Here is a 21,984-nt window from a genome sequence, read left to right on the forward strand (position 1 = left end):
CATCTAGCTCTGAAAAAATATTTGGGCTTCTAGCGGTGTGTGGGACTTGGTCTATTAGTCCATCTATACTGACCTCCATCAGGTTGCAAATTAAAAATAATTTTTTTCTGCATCTAGCTCTGAAAAAATATTTGGGCTTCTAGCAGTGTGTGGGACTTGGTCTATTAGTCCATCTATACTGACCTCCATCAGGTTGCAAATTAAAAATAATTTTTTTCTTCATTTATCTCTGAAAAAATATTTGGGCTTCTAGCAGCGTGTGGGACTTGTTCTATTAGTCCATCTATACTGACCTCCATCAGGTTGCAAATTAAAAATAATTTTTTTCTGCATCTAGCCCTGAAAAAATATTTGGGCTTCTAGCAGTGTGTGGGACTTGGTCTATTAGTCCATCTATACTGACCTCCATCAGGTTGCAAATTAAAAATAATTTTTTTCTGCATCTAGCTCTGAAAAAATATTTGGGCTTCGAGCAGTGTGTGGGACTTGGTCTATTAGTCCATCTATACTGACCTCCATCAGGTTGCAAATTAAAAATAATTTTTTTCTTCATTTATCTCTGAAAAAATATTTGGGCTTCTAGCAGCGTGTGGGACTTGTTCTATTAGTCCATCTATACTGACCTCCATCAGGTTGCAAATTAAAAATAATTTTTTTCTGCATCTAGCTCTGAAAAAATATTTGGGCTTCTAGCAGTGTGTGGGACTTGGTCTATTAGTCCATCTATACTGACCTACATCAGGTTGCAAATTAAAAATAATTTTTTTCTGCATCTAGCTCTGAAAAAATATTTGGGCTTCTAGCAGTGTGTGGGACTTGGTCTATTAGTCCATCTATACTGACCTCCATCAGGTTGCAAATTGAATAAAAAAAATTTCTGCATCTAGCTCTGAAAAAATATTTGGGCTTCTAGCGGTGTGTGGGACTTGGTCTATTAGTCCATCTATACTGACCTCCATCAGGTTGCAAATTAAAAATAATTTTTTTCTGCATCTAGCTCTGAAAAAATATTTGGGCTTCTAGCAGTGTGTGGGACTTGGTCTATTAGTCCATCTATACTGACCTCCATCAGGTTGCAATTTGAATAAAAAAAATTTCTGCATCTAGCTCTGAAAAAATATTTGGGCTTCTAGCGGTGTGTGGGACTTGGTCTATTAGTCCATCTATACTGACCTCCATCAGGTTGCAAATTAAAAATAATTTTTTTCTGCATCTAACCCAGCCAATAGTTTTGGCCTAATACCACAGTTTGGCCACTCAGCTCTGCTCGGTTACCATCCATTGTTTTTTTGTGCAAACAACTCCAGAGTTGTGAATTAGTTAACCACCAAAATGAGTGGAAAAAGGCCTGCTGCTGGTGGAAAGGGGAATAGGCGTGTTGGGAAGGGGAAAAAAGGTTGTGTCCGTGGGGTAGGTGCAGAAGAAAGACCATCTTCCAGCCAAACTAAAATGTCTACTTCTTTTAGCGGACAATGTGATAAGATCCCTTTCTTACGGCCACGCCAATCGCTACAAATTCCAGATGAGGCACAAAAACAGCAGGTGCTTCAACGGATATCAAGTGCTCCTTTAAGTGGGCTCTCCTCCACATCAACTTCAACATCACAAATACTCCAGTCCTCAAAGGTGTCACCCAAATCGCACTTGCTTCCTCACAGCTCCCAAATCTCCAGCTGCCCGTCTGAGTATGAGGTAGAACAGATGGTTGAGTCTGCAGAGCTGTTTACTCATACTATAGCCTGGGAATCAGAGGTCGACTCCAGCGCTTCTGTGAATCCAGAGGAGGAAATGATCTGCACTGATGCCCAGAATCTTTATGAGTCGGATCCAGGACCAGACGCAGAAGGTTCTGACCATAATGTAGACCCTCATTCCCAAACTGTAACTCCTGTTGGTGGAGACAATGAGGAAGACGATGATAAGACTCAAATACCTGATTGGAGCGACAACTTTAGTTTTTTGTCAGGGCAGGAACAGGTTGGCTCTGAGGACGACGGGTGTGATAACGCACAGGGTGATGATGATGAGGTCGGAGATCCCACTTACTGTCAACCCACAGTCAGCCAAGAGATGAGGTCAGCAGAGGAGGTGGAGGAAGATGCTAGTGACGACGAGGTCAGGTTGCGCCTTCCTGGACAGAGACGTAGTACTGGAAGCACGTCAACAACTGCATCCTCAAACACAACTCTGCCTCTCACCACAAGTCATGGTGGCTCTTCAGGTCGCATGGGTGCTAAGCCTTGCATAGCCTGGGCATTTTTTCAGATCGATAAAGATGACCCAACTCGTGTTATCTGTAACATTTGTCAGCAAAAGCTAAGTAGAGGCCAAAAAATACATAGTTTGAGTACTTCATGCATGAACCGGCACATGGACATGAAGCATAAGTTGCAGTGGGAAGCTCAGTGTGCTACAATGCGGTCTAGCCGGCCGGGCCAACCACCGTCTGCCATATCTTGTGCATCCGCGGCCTCTTCATCCTCTGTGACTGGGGGGACAGCAGTCACACCTGTTTTGGGGCGCAGACCTGCCACCTCTTTACCCGCAACAGCCAGCGTGATTGGCAGGTCATCATTTTCTTTGGAGGTGGTAACACCAGCTGGTCTTGAGCGCTGTCCGACATCGATAGCACCACCTTTGGATCAAGGCAACCTAACATGTCCGCCTGCATCTTCCTCACAGACCGGCAGTTTGCCGGGGACACCCTTATCAACCCCGTCTAAGCACAATAGCCAGCCCTCGGTCCCTCAGATGTGGACAAGTAAAAGACCATTTCCTCCTAGCCATGAGAAAGCTAAGAGGTTGAATTTCACCATCTGCACGCTCTTGGCTACAGAAATGCTGCCTTTCCGCCTGGTGGACACAGAGGATTTTCGAGACCTTATGTCCGTCGCAGTGCCCCAGTACCAGATGCCCAGTCGGCACTACTTCTCAAAGAAAGGTGTGCCTGCGCTCCACCAGCATGTCGCACACAACATCACCGCTTCTTTGAGAAACTCTGTGTGTGACAGGGTGCATTTCACCACAGACACTTGGACGAGTAGGCATGGACAGGGGCGTTACATGTCGCTGACTGGGCACTGGGTAACTATGGTGACAGCAGGACAAGGGGCTGCTGTCCAAGTCTTGCCGTCCCCACGAGTTGTGCGTCAATCCTCTTTATGTCATTTTTCCTCCACTGCTTCTGCCTCCTCAACCTCCTCTCGGTCTTCCACCTGCACCCAAAGCCTGTCTGGTCATGCCACAAGCTTTCTAACTGCGCAGAAGGGATCCTGCACACCTCCTTACTATGCTGGCAGTAGGGCTCAACGTCATCAGGCGGTTTTTACATTGAAATGTCTGGGAAATGTGAGTCACACAGCTGAGGAGTTGTGGTCAGCTCTGGAGAACCAATTTCATGAATGGTTGTCTCCACTGGACCTGAAACCAGGGAAGGCCGTGTGCGACAATGCTGCAAACCTGGGTGCGGCCCTTCGCCGGGGCAATGTCACACACGTGCCTTGTATGGCTCACGTGTTGAACCTGGTTGTCCAGCAATTTTTAGCCCACTATCCCAGACTAGATGGCCTTCTGCAGAGGGCACGGTCGCTGTGTGCTCACTTCCGCCGTTCGCATCCCGCAGCTCAGCGACTTACATCTCTACAGAAGTCGTTGGGCCTGCCACTTCACCGGCTAAAATGCGATGTGCCTACCCGGTGGAATTCAACTCTGCACATGTTGCAGCGACTGTGGCAGCACCGACAAGCCCTGGTGCAATACGTTCTGACGTATAGCCTGGGCCAACGAGATTCAGAGGTGGGGCAAATCACGCTGGAGGAGTGGTCTCAGATCAGGGACCTATGCACCCTTCTGCACAGTTTTGAAATGGCGACGAAGATGTTTAGTGCTGACGATGCCATTATCAGCATGACTATTCCGGTGATTTACATGCTGGAGCACATGTTAAACAGAATTCGGAGTCAGGTGGTGGCACAAGAGGAGGTGGAGGAAGTAGAGGAGGAGGAGTTGTATGCGGAAGGGCTAACATCTGCAAGGTCCAGACGGTCGGCAGCACCAGGGCGGCAGGCATGTGAGGGTGGGGGAGATGATTTTACCAGGGCGCATGGTAGCAGCCAAACTAGTGAGGAAGGTGCAGGAGCCCAGGAAGAAGTGGAGGACGAACTGATGGAAGACTCATCAGATGAGGGAGACCTTGATCACATTTCTGTTGTGCGAGGTTGGGGGGAGAGGACAGAGGAAGGAAGCATGATTGTTACCTCGCCACCAACACAACAGGGACTTGGTGCTCCTGGATGCGCAACACACATGAGTGCCTTCTTGCTGCACTACCTGCAACATGACCCTCGAATTGTGAGAATTAGAAATAATCCTGACTACTGGGTTGCCACACTGTTAGATCCCCGGTACAAAAGTAAATTTGCAGAAATTATTCCTGCCATAGAAAGGGATGCACGCATGCAGGAGTATCAGCAGAGACTGTTGCAGAATCTTACATGTGCTTTTCCACAAAACACCAGTGGTTCACGTAGTGAATCTTACAGTTCTAACTTGCCAACCGTGGTCTGTATGGAATTGTTCAATAAAGGGCCCAAAATTAAGATAACATAGATGGGAGAGGTCTCTATGAATAGGAATTCCTAAGTATTTGATACCCTGTGAGGGCCAGGCAAAGGGAAAGTTGGACTGGATGGAATCCTATATGGATTTAGGGAGGGAGACATCGAGGGCCTCAGACTTCGCTGCATTGATTTTAAAATTTTACCATGTAACAAAGTGATCTATTTCAGCCATAACAGCAGGGATGGATATATGTGATTGAGTGATATATACTAGGACATCATCAGCAAATAGAGAGCACTTGTACTCGGTGCCTCCCACCTCAATCCACCTAATATTGGGGTTATGGCGAATTGATGAGAGCAGGTGCTCCGTCACTAGGATGTATAAGAGAGGGGACAGAGGACATCCCTGCCTTGTCCCATTGGTGATTGTGAAAGGTGATGAAAATGTTCTGACGCACCCCCTGGGCCTTGGGACACCCGGAGCCGGACCCTTTTTGGTGGATGCTGGTGGTTGTAGTCTTCGTGGCGGCGATCCGGTTCCGTGGCTCAGGGCGGTCAAACCAGTGGCGGAACTATTTATGTGGTTTTGATGTTTAAATGTCCGACTACGCCACCCGTGGATTGCGGTCAGAGTGAACCGCCGCTACAGGGCAGACCGCTAAGGCTGGTGTTGTGGGTGCAGCAGAGCGTAGCATAACTCCCCACGGGAGGAGTATAGCCTCAGGGCAGTGTATGCGGAGGATGGGGGTGATGGTGCAGGGCAGCAGCAGTAACGACACGGAGTCAGTGATGCAGTTCAGGGCCTTTACTCACAGTTCTTATTATCCAGACCACGTCTGCAGGTAACGGCTGCCCACGTCGTACTGTGCTCACCAGGTGAGGGGCTCAGACAACTCCCAGATAACTTTGGAGCGCTTCACAGGACCCCCTTTGTGTGTCCTTTGTCTGGCCTTTCTTACCAACACTTCTGTCCGGCTGCCTCGGGCCTCCTCTTGGTAAACTTGGCGCCAGTTTCCCTGACCCTATGTGGTGCCTTCCTAGTGGGTGGAGCAAGGGGCTGCGCCACATAAAATGTCAGAGCCTCCGGTTTCTAGCTGAGGGTCGTTTCCTGCCTCCACTAGTTCGGGGACCGGTCTCCCCCTTTGGCCTGACCCCTCCACGCAGGTGGATTCGGGCGTGCGGTGGCGACTCGCCCGTCCGCACCCCTGGGATCCCTTCATTCCTCATTCCTGGAGCCTTCTCCGCTCCTCTTCCTTCCTTCTCCCTCTTGCAGGCCTGGGCCTCTGTTACTAGGCCCGCCTCCGGAGCAGAGCTCATGCAGAGCCCCTGCTCCCTGCCACTTCTGCTCAGACTTCTCTGCACGGAACTAAGATGGTGCCCACCTTTTATACTCCCTTCTCAATGCACCCAGGAACTGCTTCCTCCCTGCTCCTGCACTGCAGGGTTCCCCTTCCTCAGTGTTCCCTCCCCCCACTCCAGCCAGGGACAGGGACTGTCGTGCCCATCTCAGGGGCATATTGGTCGCCCTGCCCCACGGCAATGTGGTGTAATGCATGCAGGTGTCGGGTCCTGATCCACACTCCATCCTTATCTGAGAGTGAGATATCACACCTCTGGGTGAGGTGCAATACATCTGTAGCAACCGAGCCCTCGGTGCTACAGTTCCATTTATCTTCAGCCTAGGTGACGTATTGTGATACAGGGCCGTGATTTTGGCTATAAAAGGGTCCCCTAGACCCCTACCCCAAGCTTTTTAAGAGAATCATATATGGCGTGCCAGGAGACTCTATGGAATGCTTTCTCAGCATCCAACGAGAGTATCTACTTACAAATTTTTAACTGCATCTAGCCCAGGAAATACTTTGTGCCTAGTAGCAGTGTCTGCTAGTCAGCGGATTATCCCGGCTGTTAAGCAAGCTACACCACCTGTAGTTTGGACACTTAATTTTTTCAAAGGAAATGCTTCGGGACCACGGGATACTTAGTGAAGAGCATCAGGAGGCACCCCAAGGCATAGGGGCTGGGACTGGCACTAGGATGCCTTGCGGTGGACAGCCGAGCTCGATCCTTATAAAAGCTTTTTAACTGCAGCAGCTTTAGTGGACGCTACTGGAGCTGGAATTACGCGGCTGCTGGCATGAGACTTGCCCTCCAATAGATCCTTGTAAATGGATTTAAAGTGTATTCATTCAAATTAGAGGGACAATTTAAATTAAAAAGCTTAGAGCTGCCTCCACCACAGGGGGGCTCTCTCGACCCACCAGCGGACAGGCACCAGTATTGGGAGAGGGGGGCTGGCCGTCAGGGTTCACTGCGGCTCTGGCACAAACCCGGCGACACGGAGGTGGCACGGGCAGGAGCGGACTGGCCGTCTCGGCTTCTCACTTTTTGGATTTTAGAAGGGCATGACATGCCTATATCTGTGTCTCCCCCTCCTTTTACTCCTCCACCTCTTTTCTTTTCGCATGACTATATGTACTTGTCACTTTTCCATGTGTTAGTTGTGTCTTCTGAGCAGTTTGTCAGCTTTTGGACACCTTTGAAGGTGTTTTCTATGTGTTTCTATGTGTTTTTGTTTGCCTGCCATTGGTTTTAACGGTGTTCGAAGGTGTTCGACGAACAGTTCGACGAACAGTTCGGCGAACACACGGGTGTTCGACGAACCGAACCGAACTCGAACACTACGGGGCTGGCTCAACACTATCATAGACGTCCTCAGCGGAGACCGGAGCTGGGGAGGTACCTGGATTGTCGGAAAAAGAATTAAACACAACTGATTTGAGGAGAGATACGTGGAAGGAGTTGGGAATCCGTAAGGTGGCCGGGAGTTTTAACTTGTAGGCTACTGGGTTGATTGGCTTGAGGACTTCAAATGGACCGATGAACCGTGGACCTAACTTATAGGAGGGTATTTTGAGACGAACATGTTTGGAGGAGAGCCAAACCTTGTCTTCCGGACGGAATTGAGGTGGGTACAGGCGTCTCTTATCAGCATGTTTCTTCATCCGCATGGAGGATTGAAGAAGTGCGGATCTAGTGTCCTCCCAAATGGTGGAAAATTTGCTGACCAGAGACTCCGTGGCAGGGTTGTCCACTGAAGCGGAGACGGGAAATGGAATCTGGGGATGTTGACCGTAGACCACAAAGAACGGGGACTTGGAAGAGGATTCACTCTCATGGTTGTTATAGGAGAACTCGGCCCATGGTAGGAGGTCTACCCAATCGGTTCGGTAAGCGTTGACAAAGTGCCGGAGGAAGCTGGTAATGATCTGGTTGATACGTTCCACTTGGCCATTGGACTGCGGATGGTAAGCAGAGGAGAAATCCAGGGTGACATCCAGCAGCTTACACGTAGCTCTCCAGAAACGCAAAGTAAACTGGACCCCACGATCAGACACAATGTGGAGGGGTAGGCCGTGAAGATGAAAGATATGATGGATGAAGTCCTTAGCCAGCACAGATGCAGATGGGAGACCAGGCAGAGGGATGAAGTGGGCCATTTTAGAAAAGCGGTCAGCGATCACCCAAATGACAGTACAACCAGCAGAAACAGGGAGATCAGTAATAAAGTCCATAGCAATGTGTTGCCAAGGGGCAGCAGGTATGGGAAGAGTCAGGAGACGGCCAGCTGGAAGGTGTCTGGGAACCTTGTGGCGGGCACAGGACGAACAGGCCGTGACGAAGTCTACCACATCCTTGCGCAGGGTAGGCCACCAGTAATGCCGGGTAATGAGCAGGAAGGTCTTCTTCTGGCCAGCATGGCCGGCTAGTCTAGATGAATGACCCCAGTGAAAAACCTTCTTATGATCCGGAACAGCTACAAACGTCTTAACGGGTGGAAGACGAGACAGGTCCAAAGGGGCCACATTCATTACTTTGGAGGGATCGATGACATGCATAGGCTCCTCCTCTTGATCGGAAGACAGGAAGGATCGGGACAAGGCATCGGCTTTAACGTTCTTGTCCGCAGGGTGGTAATGTAGGGTAAAGTTGAAGCGGGCGAAGAACAAAGACCACCGGGCCTGACGTGGATTGAGTCTTTGGGCAATCAGTAGATATGCCAGGTTTTTGTGGTCAGTGTAGATGACCACCGGGTGCAGAGCCCCCTCAAGCAGGTAACACCACTCCTCCAGCACCAATTTGATGGCTCCTTGGTCTCCTATGGAGTAGTTGCGCTCGGACGAGGAGAAGAGCTTGGAGAAGAAGCCGCAGGTTACCATTCTCCCGGACGGAGATTTCTGGATGAGCACCGCTCCGGCTCCGGAAGAGGAAGCATCAACCTCCAGAAAGAACTGTTTGTTGCAATCTGGATGGTGCAGCACTGGGGCAGAAGAGAAGGCTTGTTTTAAGGAGAGGAAGGCCTCCTCCGCTTCGGACGGCCATTCCTTAGGATTTGCTCCCTTAGAAAGGAGTGGGTCTCCTATACTTTTCTTGCTTATGCAGTAACTGCAACAGCTGCCAAAAATTTGGATGAACTACAATGCCCCTTGCAAGAGAAGTAGACGTCGGAGGGCCTCCTGAAAACAATGTTCCCATTATTAGGAAGTGGGTCTCCCATATTGTTTGCCTATACAGTGAATGCAATGGCTGCCAAAAATTTGGAGGAACTCCAATGCCCCTTGAAAGAGACGTAGAGGTCGGAGGGCCTCCTGAAAAAATGTTCCCATTATTAGAAAGCGGGTCTCCCATACTGTTTGCCTATGCAGTGAATGCAACGGCTGCCCAAAATTTGGAGGAACTCCAATGCCCCTTGCAAGAGACGTAGATATGGTGATATGTTAGATATGGTGGTGATATGGTGGTGGAGGATGAGGAGAAGGAGAAGGACAAGAGCAAATAGACAAAATCTGGAAGCGTATACCCATGTCTGGGTGTGAAGACAGAGGTGCATGGGAAGAATTAAACCTCCCAAAAAAATACTCTGTATTTGAGTTTACGTTACGCTGCTATCATTCGGTGGTGTTGAGAAGTCTGGCCCAATCCAGCCCTTGTTCATTTTTATAAGATTGAGCCTGTCAGCATTTTCAGTTGACAGGCGGATGCGCCTATAAGTTATAATTCCACCAGCGACACTAAAAACCGCTCTGACAAAAAAATAGCGGCAGGGCAGGCCAGGACCTCCAAGGCGAAGAGAGCTAGTTCATGCCACGTGTCCAGCTTGGATACCCAATAGTTATAAGGCACAGAGGAATCATGGAGGACGTTGGTACAGTGAGCAAGGTACTCCCTCAACATCTTCCGAAACTTTTCCCTCCTTGTGAGAGTACCCCGCGCCTCAGGGCCTGTGCGATGGGAGGGGCTGAGAAAATTGTCCCAGAACTTTGACAGTGTTCCCCTGCCTCTGCTGGATTGCATTTGTGTCTCTCTCGTCTGTACGTCTTGGTTGTCCAGCGAACTGTGACCTCTGCTGCCAGCATTTTCAGATGGGAATTTTTTTAATAATTCCGCAACAGGGGCATTCTGGTACTGCCCAATTTTATTAGGCCAGTCTGGAGTGGGAATAAGAAACAGAAAGTTCTCCTTGTAGCGTGGGTCTAGAAGTGTCACCAAGCAGTAATGACTGCCACCCAAAATTTGGACAATGTGAGGGTCACGGGAAAGGCAGCATAACATAAACTCAGTCATGTGTGCCAGACTGCTAACAGGCAAGACTTCTGTGTCCTCACCAAGAGGACGACTGACCATGCTCTCCTCCTCAGCCTCCTCCTCCCTGTCCTCAGGCCATCCACGCTAAACAGACGGTGTGACAGTTGTGCAGGTAGTACCGTCTATAGCACAGGAAACTAGCTCCTGTTCTTCCTCCTCATTGTCACCCAAACCACGTTGGGATGAGATGAGGCTGGGCTGTGTGGAATCACCCTGTATGGTTCCTTGCTCCATCTCATCGTACTCCGCCTGCAATGCATCCTCTTTAATTGTGAGCAGAGAGCATTTCAGAAGACAGAGAAGCGGGATGGTGACGCTAATTATGGCATCATCGCCGCTCACCATCTTGGTGGAGTCCTCAAAGTTTTGGAGGATGGTACATATGTCTGACATCCATGTCCACTCCTGAGGTCTTATGTGTGGAATCTGACCTGAATATCGATGTCCTTATTGATGTTGGTTGTCAACAACTGTCCACTTCTGCTCACAAATCCTTCCCAACATCTGCAGTGTAGAGTTCCAAGCTGGAACTTTTACCTAGCCCCGCACTACTAGATGCATTATATAAACTAGGAGGCAGGTCAGTGAAGGCACAGTGAGCTGTAATAAGAGCATACAGATGAATATGTAAGCAGAGCACCATATAAAGCCCACCCCACAGTCTTGCTCCAAAGCACATGCATATCATTATCTCCAAACAAAGTAAAGATTACACAAGAACAACTGGACGGATTTCATCAACCAAGGTATCATTTTGTTCAGTGTAATGTCGCCCACCTCACAGTGTATATACAGTAGTTTTCTGAGCACAATCCTACTGACAGGTGCGCTTTAAATTGAGTGTAATATTTGGCTCGCTCCAAAAAATGTCATGAGTATTACTGCAGTAATATCGGATCACGTCTGATGATGGACAAGTTTCTCACCTTCCACAATACAGCAATGTGATTAAAATCAACCAAATCTGGCTCTATTCTGCTAACAAGAAAATAGAGCAGTTAGAATGGTGCATTATATTGCTTTTTAAGCAAATAATCAGGATTAAGAGCAAAAAGAATATTAGCCCTGATAACTAAGGCTATGGATATCAGTAGCAGCAGCAGAAAGAACGTGCAATGGGTCCTATTCTGCTCTATACACTCTCCACAAACTCTGCCTACCTAACTCCTGCTAGTCCTTAGAAGGACTGTTAATTCATATGTATATATATATTGCTGTGGAATAACTTAAACCTCACTAAATAAACCGTCAATTCTCTCCCTAGCTCAGCAGCACCTCTCCCTACCTCCCTACTCTGCCTGTCTGAAGGGTAGACTGTGACGAGCATAGGGTCACCGGGTTTTATATAGACCAGATGACCCTATGCGGCCAGCCAATTACTGTAATGCCACAACCAACATGGCTGCGGCATTTCAGTGAGTGGCAAGCAATCCCAGCATGTGTATTCGCTGTCTAAACAGAGGTCCCATCCGAGCATCCCGGAAATACTCACAGAGCGCCGAGCATCTCGAACAGTGAGATGCTCGGGCGAATACCGTTCAGTGACGAGCATGCTTGCTCATCACTAATATATATATATATATATATATATATATATATATATATATATATATATATATATATATATATATATATATACAGTATTTATATTAGACAGAAACATTAAACTGACAGAAATGATAGATATGAGACAGATATTTAGATGATAAATATGGTAGATAGATAGATAGATATGAAATAGATAGATATGAGATAGATAGATAGATATGAAATAGATAGATATGAGATAGATAGATAGATATGAAATAGATAGATATGAGATAGATAGATGGATATGAAATAGATAGGTAATAGATATGAGATAGATAGATGGATATGAAATAGATAGATAGACAGATATGAGATAGATAGATATAGTGCCTTGAAAAAGAATTTTTACACCGTGAACTTTTCCACATTTTTCCATGTTACACCCTCAAACTTAAATGTGTTTTATTGGATGTTATATGATATACAGTACTAAGTTACACAAAGTAGCAAGTATTTATGATGTGTAAAGGAAATGATACATGTTTTTCTAAATATTTTAAAACTATACGTCTTGCTGCTTTGTGTTGGTATCACATAAAATCCCAATAAACTACATTTTCGTTTGTGGGTATAGCGTGAAAAAATGTGGAAAAGCTTACATGGCATGAATACTGTAGATATGAGATATATAAATGAATATTAGATGATGGATAGATAGCTAAGTAGATAAATATATATTAGATAGATAGATGCTGCTTCTGATCAGACCAGGTTATATCTGCCCTCCTATGACTGATGAAGCACACATGACTCTGATGTAAATGACGGGCGCTGCCTGTCCTCATTACCCCGGACCCACATACATCTGTGTGATTGGGCCGGTGTGTGCACAGCTCCACATCGTCCTCATTACCGGTGGTAGACATTAGTTTCAGGACGAGGAGCAGTCTGTATGACTAGGAACGAGCAGGGGTGTATGGAGTGATGGGCTCTCTATAATCTCCAGAGTAAATGGAGTTGTGCGCTTATTAACTTTCCATGCCGGGATGACTCAACACCAGGGCCTAGGAGGAGCTGTCATCATTACAGCACATGGATGCCGTTCACCCAGTTTGGAATCGGCCTTTGAATAATTTAATGAAACCAATTTGCACTTTTAAAAGAAGCAAGAATCCAATAACAATCCTTCAGCACCTCGTAGAGTTCTCACCGTACACAGTACAGAACATGGTGTGGGACTGCGGGGAGAACACTGGGAGCTGGAGTAGAAAGGACTTCTACATTTGGGATATATCACAGAAACATGAATAGAAATGTCTCCAGGAAACGTGTAGAATCAGAAATTCTGTCTGACATCTTGGCTGCACTATACACAGTTTATCAGAAGTCCAGTCCGCTCCCCTTCAACGTCCGTTTTATTACCCACTTAAGGACCAGATATATTTTGCCCTTAAAAGGGGTATCCATTCTGCTTGAATTTCTGTTCTATTGACTCTTTAACCCCAGGTCTGGTGGTACTGACAACTGATCCTTAGAACAGATCACCTCTATCAGATCAGCAGGGGTTTGACCACCCCCACCAGTCAGCTCTTATCAGTCCCCAGGGGGGCGGACAGATGTAGACAGTAATAGAAAACTGCAGCTTAGCTCTTCTTCACCTGGCATAAGAGAAGGCATAAGTTGTAGGTCTACATTTCTTTCATGTTTGTTTAAAAAGGACCTGTTACTCGCCATAAATGTCATTTTGACTTGTCTAGATTCTGCTGTTCTCCTAAATCTAACATTGTTTTCTTTGGGTTCCTGCTCCTCTACGTTCCTGAGATAGAGCCCCCTCTTCCCTATTAATAAATCTAGTCTTCTTGACCAAATGGGTGCCTATTCTCAAGAAGACTCCCATAGAGAAGAGTTGAGGACCACGACCCTTTCGCTAACAAGAGTAGACTTTTATACAGAGAAAAGAGGACCATATCTCAAGAACCGAGAGGTACAAAAGAAAAATACCGCCGGATTCAGGAGAACAGCGTACTGTACAAAAGATTTTGGCAGGTGTTGAAAAAATGTAGCGTAAAGCAGTCTATCTGTTGAGCCTCCATTAGTCTTGTACACCTGATAAATTGAAGTCTAGGTCTTCTCCATCTAATCTCTATGTCTCTCCTTCAGGGAGCTACAGCCCTTCACCCAGGAGTTGTATCAACAGCGCCCCTGCAAGGTAAGCAGATATTTTTTTGCCATTAAAAAAACCCAAAACAGTATCCTCATATGTATGACGTATTGATGTAGTCCCATGGGCGGTCAGTCTGTCTCTTTCTGTAGCATGGGTCTGGCAGGCAAGAGGGGCTAATTTCTAATATTAAAGATGCCCAAGATATGAGGATCCGGAAAGGGAAAAGTAGACGACTGACAGAAGGATTGGGTCACTGATGGGCTTTTGCTTTGTGACCCTATGTGTATTTGATTCTCCCCTGTTTCTATATTCCATATTTTTCATTAGACATATTACAAATGTCTGAATAAAAAAAAAAATTGCCAGCAACCCTTTTTATTAATTATTCTGGAAGCTGGACAATTAACAAATCTAGCTACTAGAATAAATTAAGACTGAAGTCTTAATATAGGAAATTGCTACAAACCAGATACAATTTAATTTTCGTTTTAAAAAGAGGTAAGAAATAAAGGTCCACTTTTTTCTCCTGAAATATTGCTGTTCAAGTCTATAGGCTGTGCCTGGTATTGCGTTCATTTTAAGGTAGTAACTTTAGAAAGAGCTAAACTGCAATACCAGGCACGTCTCATCGACAGACATGACGAAAAAAATTTAACGAAAAAAAAAGAAAAAATATTTTTTTGAATCATGGACATCCATTGTAAAAAAACACTAAGAAACTTCCAAAAATGTATCCTAAAATGTATTTTATTATTCACCTTTCTAATATTATTTTTTAATCCATTTAAAACTGAGAAGGATTTAACGAAATCTTCTGTGTGTGTGTCAGGAGCCCGGCTGCGCTCCTCCTCCTCCTCACTGTCCTGTCTCTGGTTGTAAGATAACTGTCTGCAGCAGAAGCCTGGCCCCTTCTACAGCAGAACAAAAAGGTTGTTAAAGGGAATCTGTCAAATCCCCAAATGCTATTAACCTGCAAACATAGGGTAAATCTGCAGATTAGTAGCATTCTAATGCTGTCCTGACGCCTTAATGAAAGTGTGGCTACCAGGAGGAAATGAACTTTATTCCTCCAGGGAGCAGCCGACTTTCAGTCATACAGGTGTGCCCGGAGCCACCACAGTCACTTTGATGGACAGTTTTCAGCGTACAGATACGCTGCAGAGCAAGCTGTCAATCAAAGTGTCAGGGTGCTCTTACAGCCACCACTCACAGTATACTGAGTAGTGCCAGTATGACTGAAAGCAGGCGGCTACCAAAAGAAATAAAGATAATATCCTTCCGGTAGCCACACTTTCAGTAAGGAGGCCAGACAACATTGGAACATTATTAACCTCCAGATTAACCCCATATCTGCATGTGAATAGCGTTTGGGGACAAGACAGGTCATATAGTGTTGGTTGTTAATGAACTGGTCAAGGCAAGTGCCCCCTAATCAGAGGAGCATCCTTTCCACCAGTCTAATATTGAACCTTTACCCCCCCAAACACATGTATTGTATTTTAAAGGGGTTGTGCAGTACTTTAGATTAACCCCCCAATATATCCCCTCCCAGGTCCCTAAGACTTTTTGTAAATGCCTTCTGTTGCTGATAGAGCCGCTCACAGGCAGTATCGATGGCCGCTCACTGGCATCACATGACCCCAGCTCCGACGTCACAACAAGTGAGGCGTGACTCAGGGCTGGGGTCTCTGCGGTGGCTGCTGGGTTGTGGGTGGGGTTACCCCCCCTCCGCGTCACACCCAGCATCCACCGTGCGCTTTCCCAATGAATGGGGAGAGGCAGAGCGCGGGGTGGATGCCGGGTGTGACGTGGGGGGGGGGGTAACCCCGCCCACAGCCTGGCATCTACCGTGGAACCAGGAAGAAAAAGACCCCCGGCTGCTGCCAGCACTTGTGACATCAGCGGATGTCAGAGCCGGCTGCAGCTGGGGGTCACGTGATGCCTGTGAGTGGCCACCGATAGCGCCACTCACAGGCATTATCAACAGCAGAAGGTATTTACAAGAAGTCTTAGGGACCTGGGGGGGATGCATAGGGGGGTAATCTAAAGTACTGCACAACCCCTTTAAGAAAATACTGATATAACTATAAACTGCCCTTTGACCCTGCAGTTATTTTCTGTATTTAGCTGAACTCCAACATAAAAATTTAAATGTAAATAGTTACACATTGTTATATTTTTTTAATTACTTTTTTTATATAACTATTTTATTATTTTATTACCCTAGCCCTAAATCTAACCCTAACCCAGGTCCATGTGGCATACTGCTAATAGTTCTAAAATGTAAAGTGCTGCGGAATATGTTGGCGCTATAGAAATAAAAATTATTATTATTATTATTAGTGGCAGACCACACGGCCGCTATGGGGCTTGTGAGTTGGGGGAATGCCAGCGACGGTACTGGGACCTCCACCTGGCAACACACTTTCAACTGTATCTGCATCCTGGATGCAGATATAGTTGAAGACAATGATGGCGGAGGGAGCCATCATCTCCCTGCGCCATCATTCTCCCTGTGCGTCTGAGCTCTGGCGTCTCTGCGCAGCATGCACGATGACATCTCTATATCACATCCACTGTGCAGAGCTGTACAGAGCTTCAGACCACACGCTGCAGAAACTGGAGCAGCGGGGGAATGGGGAGAGGTGAGTTTTTTTTTAATATCAATGAGTACATTGAGGGGGCCTTTACTCTATTTGGAGAGGAGTGGGGCCATTATCCTATTTAGAGGGCTTTGTGGGGGCCATTATCCTATTTGCAGGGCTTTTCTTATCTAGCTTGCCAGCATTTCCTCACTGTGCTCTTGTGCTTCTCCGAGAAGTGTCAGTGGTGAGGCAAGTAGTGGTGTGCCGGCTGCCGCCCTCCACCCCACACTACCCCACTGAGCCCCACCCTTTGGCCAAACCTAATCCTCTTCTTCATTCCCCTGCCAAAAATGGAACAAATCAGAAATAGATTAACCTTTTGTTCTCTGCAGCTATTTAAAAGACTGTTTTATGAACATGTAAAACATCCTACAGCCTGACAAACTATGGGGACGATTTTTTTTATTCTTTTTATTTCTAGAATTAACTTCTAGGTTAAGCGTTCCTTTAATCACTTTGGGAAGCAAGTTTAGAATAAGTATAAAGTGGAGAACAATGGAGGATATAAAATTGTTATTTATAAATATCTGTGTTCTTTGTAATGGTTTTATAGGTGCCGCCTCTGCCCTGGCATCAACAGGAGCACATAAACCTCACAAAGTCCCCCCAATGCTACTTGTCACTGGTAAGTATCATAAAATATAACAGGTAACAACTGTATAAAGTATACTTAAAAAATATGTGCTAACAATTAAGGAAATTAAAATGTATGTAATAAAATATTACTCTTCCACACATACAGATATACACACCCCAACATTGAAATTGCAACATCAAAAAGGAAAAGCTGTGGAATTATGGAAATCACAGGATGGATAGACAGGTTATTGATCTGCAAATGATGAAAAAATGTAAACAAAATTTTCAAAACATCTTGAGTTATTCATTATGGATCAATAAACAGCACTCATTAGGTACTACATATTACCAGCTGAGTTAAGAAGTGACACACGTGCTGATTAAAAGATATATATTTTATTATTAATTTCTTTAAAAAAACATATAAAAAGGAAAGGATGCTAAAAAAAAGGCACTGGGGCTCAACCATATATATTGTCTATACAATTCACAACAGACACAATCAATTTGTAACCTGAATTATCAAGATCCTTTTGAAATTATTGATATCAACCTCCAAAGTAATAAAGTGCTAGAGTGTCAAATATACTTCCATGATTATTATTAATATAAACAAATATATGCATATATAGTACCACAGGAACAGAATATTGATTAATTAAACACCACAGTATATTATTAAAGTGCATAGTGCAAAAATATATATATCTCCAATATCTACATAAAGTGGGGGTTTTCCCTATACATATAAGGCTATTACACTCATTAGCATCCGATTGAGAAATAATAAGGATCTTGATAATTTGGGTTACAAATTTATTGTGTCTGTTGTGAATTGTATAGACAATATATATGGTTGAGCCCCAGGGCCTTTTTTTTAGCATCCTTTCCTTTTTATATGTTTTTTTAACGAAATTAATGATAAAATATATATCTTTTAATCAACACGTGTGTCAGCTCTTAACTCAGCTGGTAATATGTAGAACCTAATGAGTGTTGTTTATTGATGCTATATTTTTGAAGTGCTAGATGGTATTATACTTAGGATGTATTTTGATATGGAGTATGAGCGCCACATGCAGAAATCCCCGCATTTACAGCCTCGACTGCTATCAATGAGGTTATTAATGGTTGTCCGAGGAATGTTCTGCTGCTCAATGCACTTGGGCAACTCATCAAGATCCGCTGCTGGCAGCTCTTTGTGCAATTGCCGACCAAAGAGGTCTCAGATATGCTCGAAAGGAGACATGTCACTCCTGAGTAATTGTAGGCCATGGTAGCACATTTAGCCACAGGCTGCTCACAATAGGCACCAGCAACATGAGGCCTGACATTGTTATTTTAAAACACAGCTACAGGGACACATTGGAGATATGTCCGTATCACTAGTATCATGATCAAATCAGTGTAACACCGAGCTGTTAGTGTACATGGAGTGGAGATTAGAGGGTCTGGCTACTTTATATTATGCCACCACATATCTTAAACCAGGGGAAAGGACTGTAATGACATTGTTTCGTAAAAGCATCTTTATGGCATTACCCATAATCAATTGGCTATCATTACATCAAGACAAATGCGAGACTCATTGCTGAAGAGGATAGACCTCCATTCAAGCCTTCTTTGCTTCTTTCCAGCTTCTGGTCCCCATTTGAAGACCACGTGGTCACCTTCATGACGAGAGAACGTCAAACTGTTCCTGCTTCTAGAATTATGGTGTGGGTGACATAATGTACAGTAGTCAGACCCCTGTAGTTGTGATTCCCGGTATACTAACAGCTTGGTGTTGCATTTATTTGGTGGTGAAAACAGTGATGCGGCCATTTCTCCAAAGTGACCCAGAAACTTTTTTTTAAAACGACAACATCAGGACGCATGTTGCTCATGCTGCGTGGACTAAGCATGCTACTTTGGCCTGCAGTGTCTCTGGACTTATCTCCCAAGGAGCACATCTTGGACGTCATTGGTTGACAATTGCAGAGGTAGGTGTCAGCAGTGGATCTTGATGATTTTCCAAAGTGCATTTAGTGCAACATTCCTCAGACAACCATTAATAACCTCACTGATAGTAGTCAGTGATGTAAGTGCGGGATTTCTGGGTCAGGTGTCCTTACTTGATACTAAATAAATCGAGATGTTCTTACATTTTTTATTCCATTTTTTCATAATTTTCATATTATTAACATGTCTATCAATCCTTAGGTTTCCAGAACTCTATGACTTTTCCTTCTTGGTGTTGCAATTTTAATGTTGAGGAGTTTATATTGCCACAAAACCTTATTATGTAAATGTTTTTTTATGGCAGAAAATTGTATTTCGTCTCAAAAATATGTTTCACAAGGTGGTAATGTGGGCCATAATATGACATTCTTTCTAAAAATGCCACCCATGGTATTAAGTATTCATAATTATTGCTTGACTTAAGGGGTTTTTTTTATAAAGAAAAATAATTTTTCAAAGGGCTCAGCCTGGTTAAATAAAAAAAAATAATAAAAAGCGATACTAACTCTCACCGATTAGCCTCACCTCCAATTCCAGTGCTTACCCAGTCCCTGCTTAGATGTCTAGACACATCAGAAATAGCCAGAAATGTCCACTCAGTCAATCACTGACCACCCTGGTGGACCATCTTAGCCAGTAATTGATTGAGCAAACCTTTGCGGTCATATTAAGATGGGACCAGAAAGCAAAAACCAGGGGGACCGGTTAAGTGTTAGAACAGGAGCTGAGGAAGAACTTTGAAGGTGAGTATTGGTTCCTTTTTTTTATTATTAAACCAGTCTGAGACCTTTGAAAAAACAATTTTTTTACCCGATGGAGAATTGTTTTAGTAAACCGTCACCATTGGTGCTATTCGGCACTTGTCTTTTTTAATAGGGACACAGAAGTCATAAAATAAAATAATAAAAAATACCAATAACAATTACCATAAAATCCTTCACATTCTTGATCCCTTCCTGTTAAATATCACAATTTCGAGATGAACGAATTGATTCGCAGGATCCTGGTCCAACGACCAAGTTAGTATTCTGTGGCCCTACGAAGCACCTCCTATATGTGAGCATCTCCGGCTCCTCTTTTGATTAGCTGGCCTGGTGTAACATAATTGTTGCACGCGATGTCGCATCAGGCCAGCTAATCAAAAGAGCAGTCGGGAAGGAGGCGGTTCGCATGGTTCCTCTCCAGCAGGCATGGAATGTTGACCTGGTCACTGGGTTGGGGTTCTTCGAATTTATTCGCTCATCTTTAATCACAATCGGAAAAATATCTATTTTTTTAAATTGTCTTTTCCTATGTCCAATATGGTACCTATTTTGTCTGACTCTCCTTACCCTGCTCTAGTGTCAATACATGTGCAAGTAAAAAACGAGGAGTGCGGCCAATTACTCCAAAATTGTCATGAAATACATCACTTCACTGGCAGAACAGTTTGACCCATACTTTATGTTTTGTGACACAGAAGGCTGACCCTAAAGACAAAACCAGGAGTGGGTGATAAATGCAGAATTGGTGACTTGTTTCTATTATACCTTTTCTCTGATTGTTCCTCATCTGGTTTTGACTCCCACTCCTGAGAAAAAATACTGACCGAATACTGACCAAATACTGATAGTGGGGCTGTGGCGTAAAGAGTATGATTGTTAAAGATTGTGGTCCATGTCATAGTAAATTGCTAACAGGGACTTTACTCCTGCTCTGAGGCTTCTGTTGATACCTGGTATCACATAGGTGATCACTATTATGCACGGATGAATGTAATGCTACTCTACAGCAGCTGCTTGGCACCTTCATTGGCATATATGTAAGATGTTATACCAGCTGATTGTCAGGCTGCGTGCCCACTATGCGTTTTTCAAGCGTTTTTGCAGCGGAATTTCCGCAGCGAAAACGCTTAAAAAACACTTGGTAATACGTGCCCTATGGTCCCCAATGATAATCCGCATGTGCTGTGCACATGCTGCGGTAATTTCTGCTGTGGATTATCATTGCGGAAAAATACGCAGCATGTCCATTAATTTTGTGGACACGCAGCGTAATTGCCGCCATTGACTTGCATTGAAATGCTTAATATCCGCATGACTACATGTGCACATGCGGATATTAAGCAATTCAATGTGCGGATGGTAACCGGGTCTGGAGAAGAGGAGACTCTCCTCCAGACCCAGGTACCATAGTACCTGTTAAAAAAAAGAATTTAAAATAAAAAAATATACATTATACTTACCTTTTGATGGCCCCCGGTCTTCTCTCCGGTGCGTCCTGGCTCCCAGGTGGCTCACGATGGTGTAAAAGGACCTTCCATGACGTCATTTAGTCATGTGACAGGTCACATGACCGCTGACGTTGGCGGTCGCGTGACCTGTCACATGACTAAATGACATCATGAAAGGTACTTTTACACCATCGTGAGCCACCGGGGAGCCTGGACACATCGGAGAGAAGACCGGGGGCCATCAAAAGGTAAGTATAATGTTTTTTTTTTATTTTTTACCATTTTTATTCTTTTTTACCTATTAACTTGGTCACACTATATAAATTCATGTCGGTTGCATGGATTTATATAGTGTGACCAAGTTGTCAAGCACTTTTCCAAGTGATGCTAAAATCGATAACCCGCATGCAGAAATGCATGTGAAGAACCCTTGACAAACGCTTCTACCTGGCGGGAAAAACGCATGTACAATCCGCATGTACAATCCGCATGTACAATCCACATGTACAATCCACATGTACAATCCACATGTACAATCCGCATGCGTTTTTCCTGCCAGGGAGATGCAGAAAAAATCAGCAGCATTTCTGCATCGTGAGCACATAGCCTCAGGGTGGTTACGTTTATGGCTTATTTATGGATCCC

General features: G+C 44.9%; 1 protein-coding gene across 2 annotated transcripts in view; it reads left to right on the top strand.

The window, feature by feature from the left end:
* The window catches only part of DOK7 (docking protein 7), a 240,908-nt gene that overhangs the window by 147,586 nt on the left and 71,338 nt on the right, over positions 1-21,984 (top strand). For both annotated transcript variants that reach the window (XM_073647623.1, XM_073647632.1), the window contains exons 8-9: positions 13,899-13,947; positions 17,101-17,172. In XM_073647623.1, coding sequence (XP_073503724.1) covers positions 13,899-13,947; positions 17,101-17,172 — 121 coding nt within the window. The remainder of the gene's footprint in view (positions 1-13,898; positions 13,948-17,100; positions 17,173-21,984) is intronic.

Source organism: Phyllobates terribilis, unplaced genomic scaffold, assembly GCF_046119375.1.
Source record: "Phyllobates terribilis strain yellow unplaced genomic scaffold, ASM4611937v1 Scaffold_1__5_contigs__length_1240528914, whole genome shotgun sequence".
NCBI lineage: Eukaryota > Metazoa > Chordata > Amphibia > Anura > Dendrobatidae > Phyllobates > Phyllobates terribilis.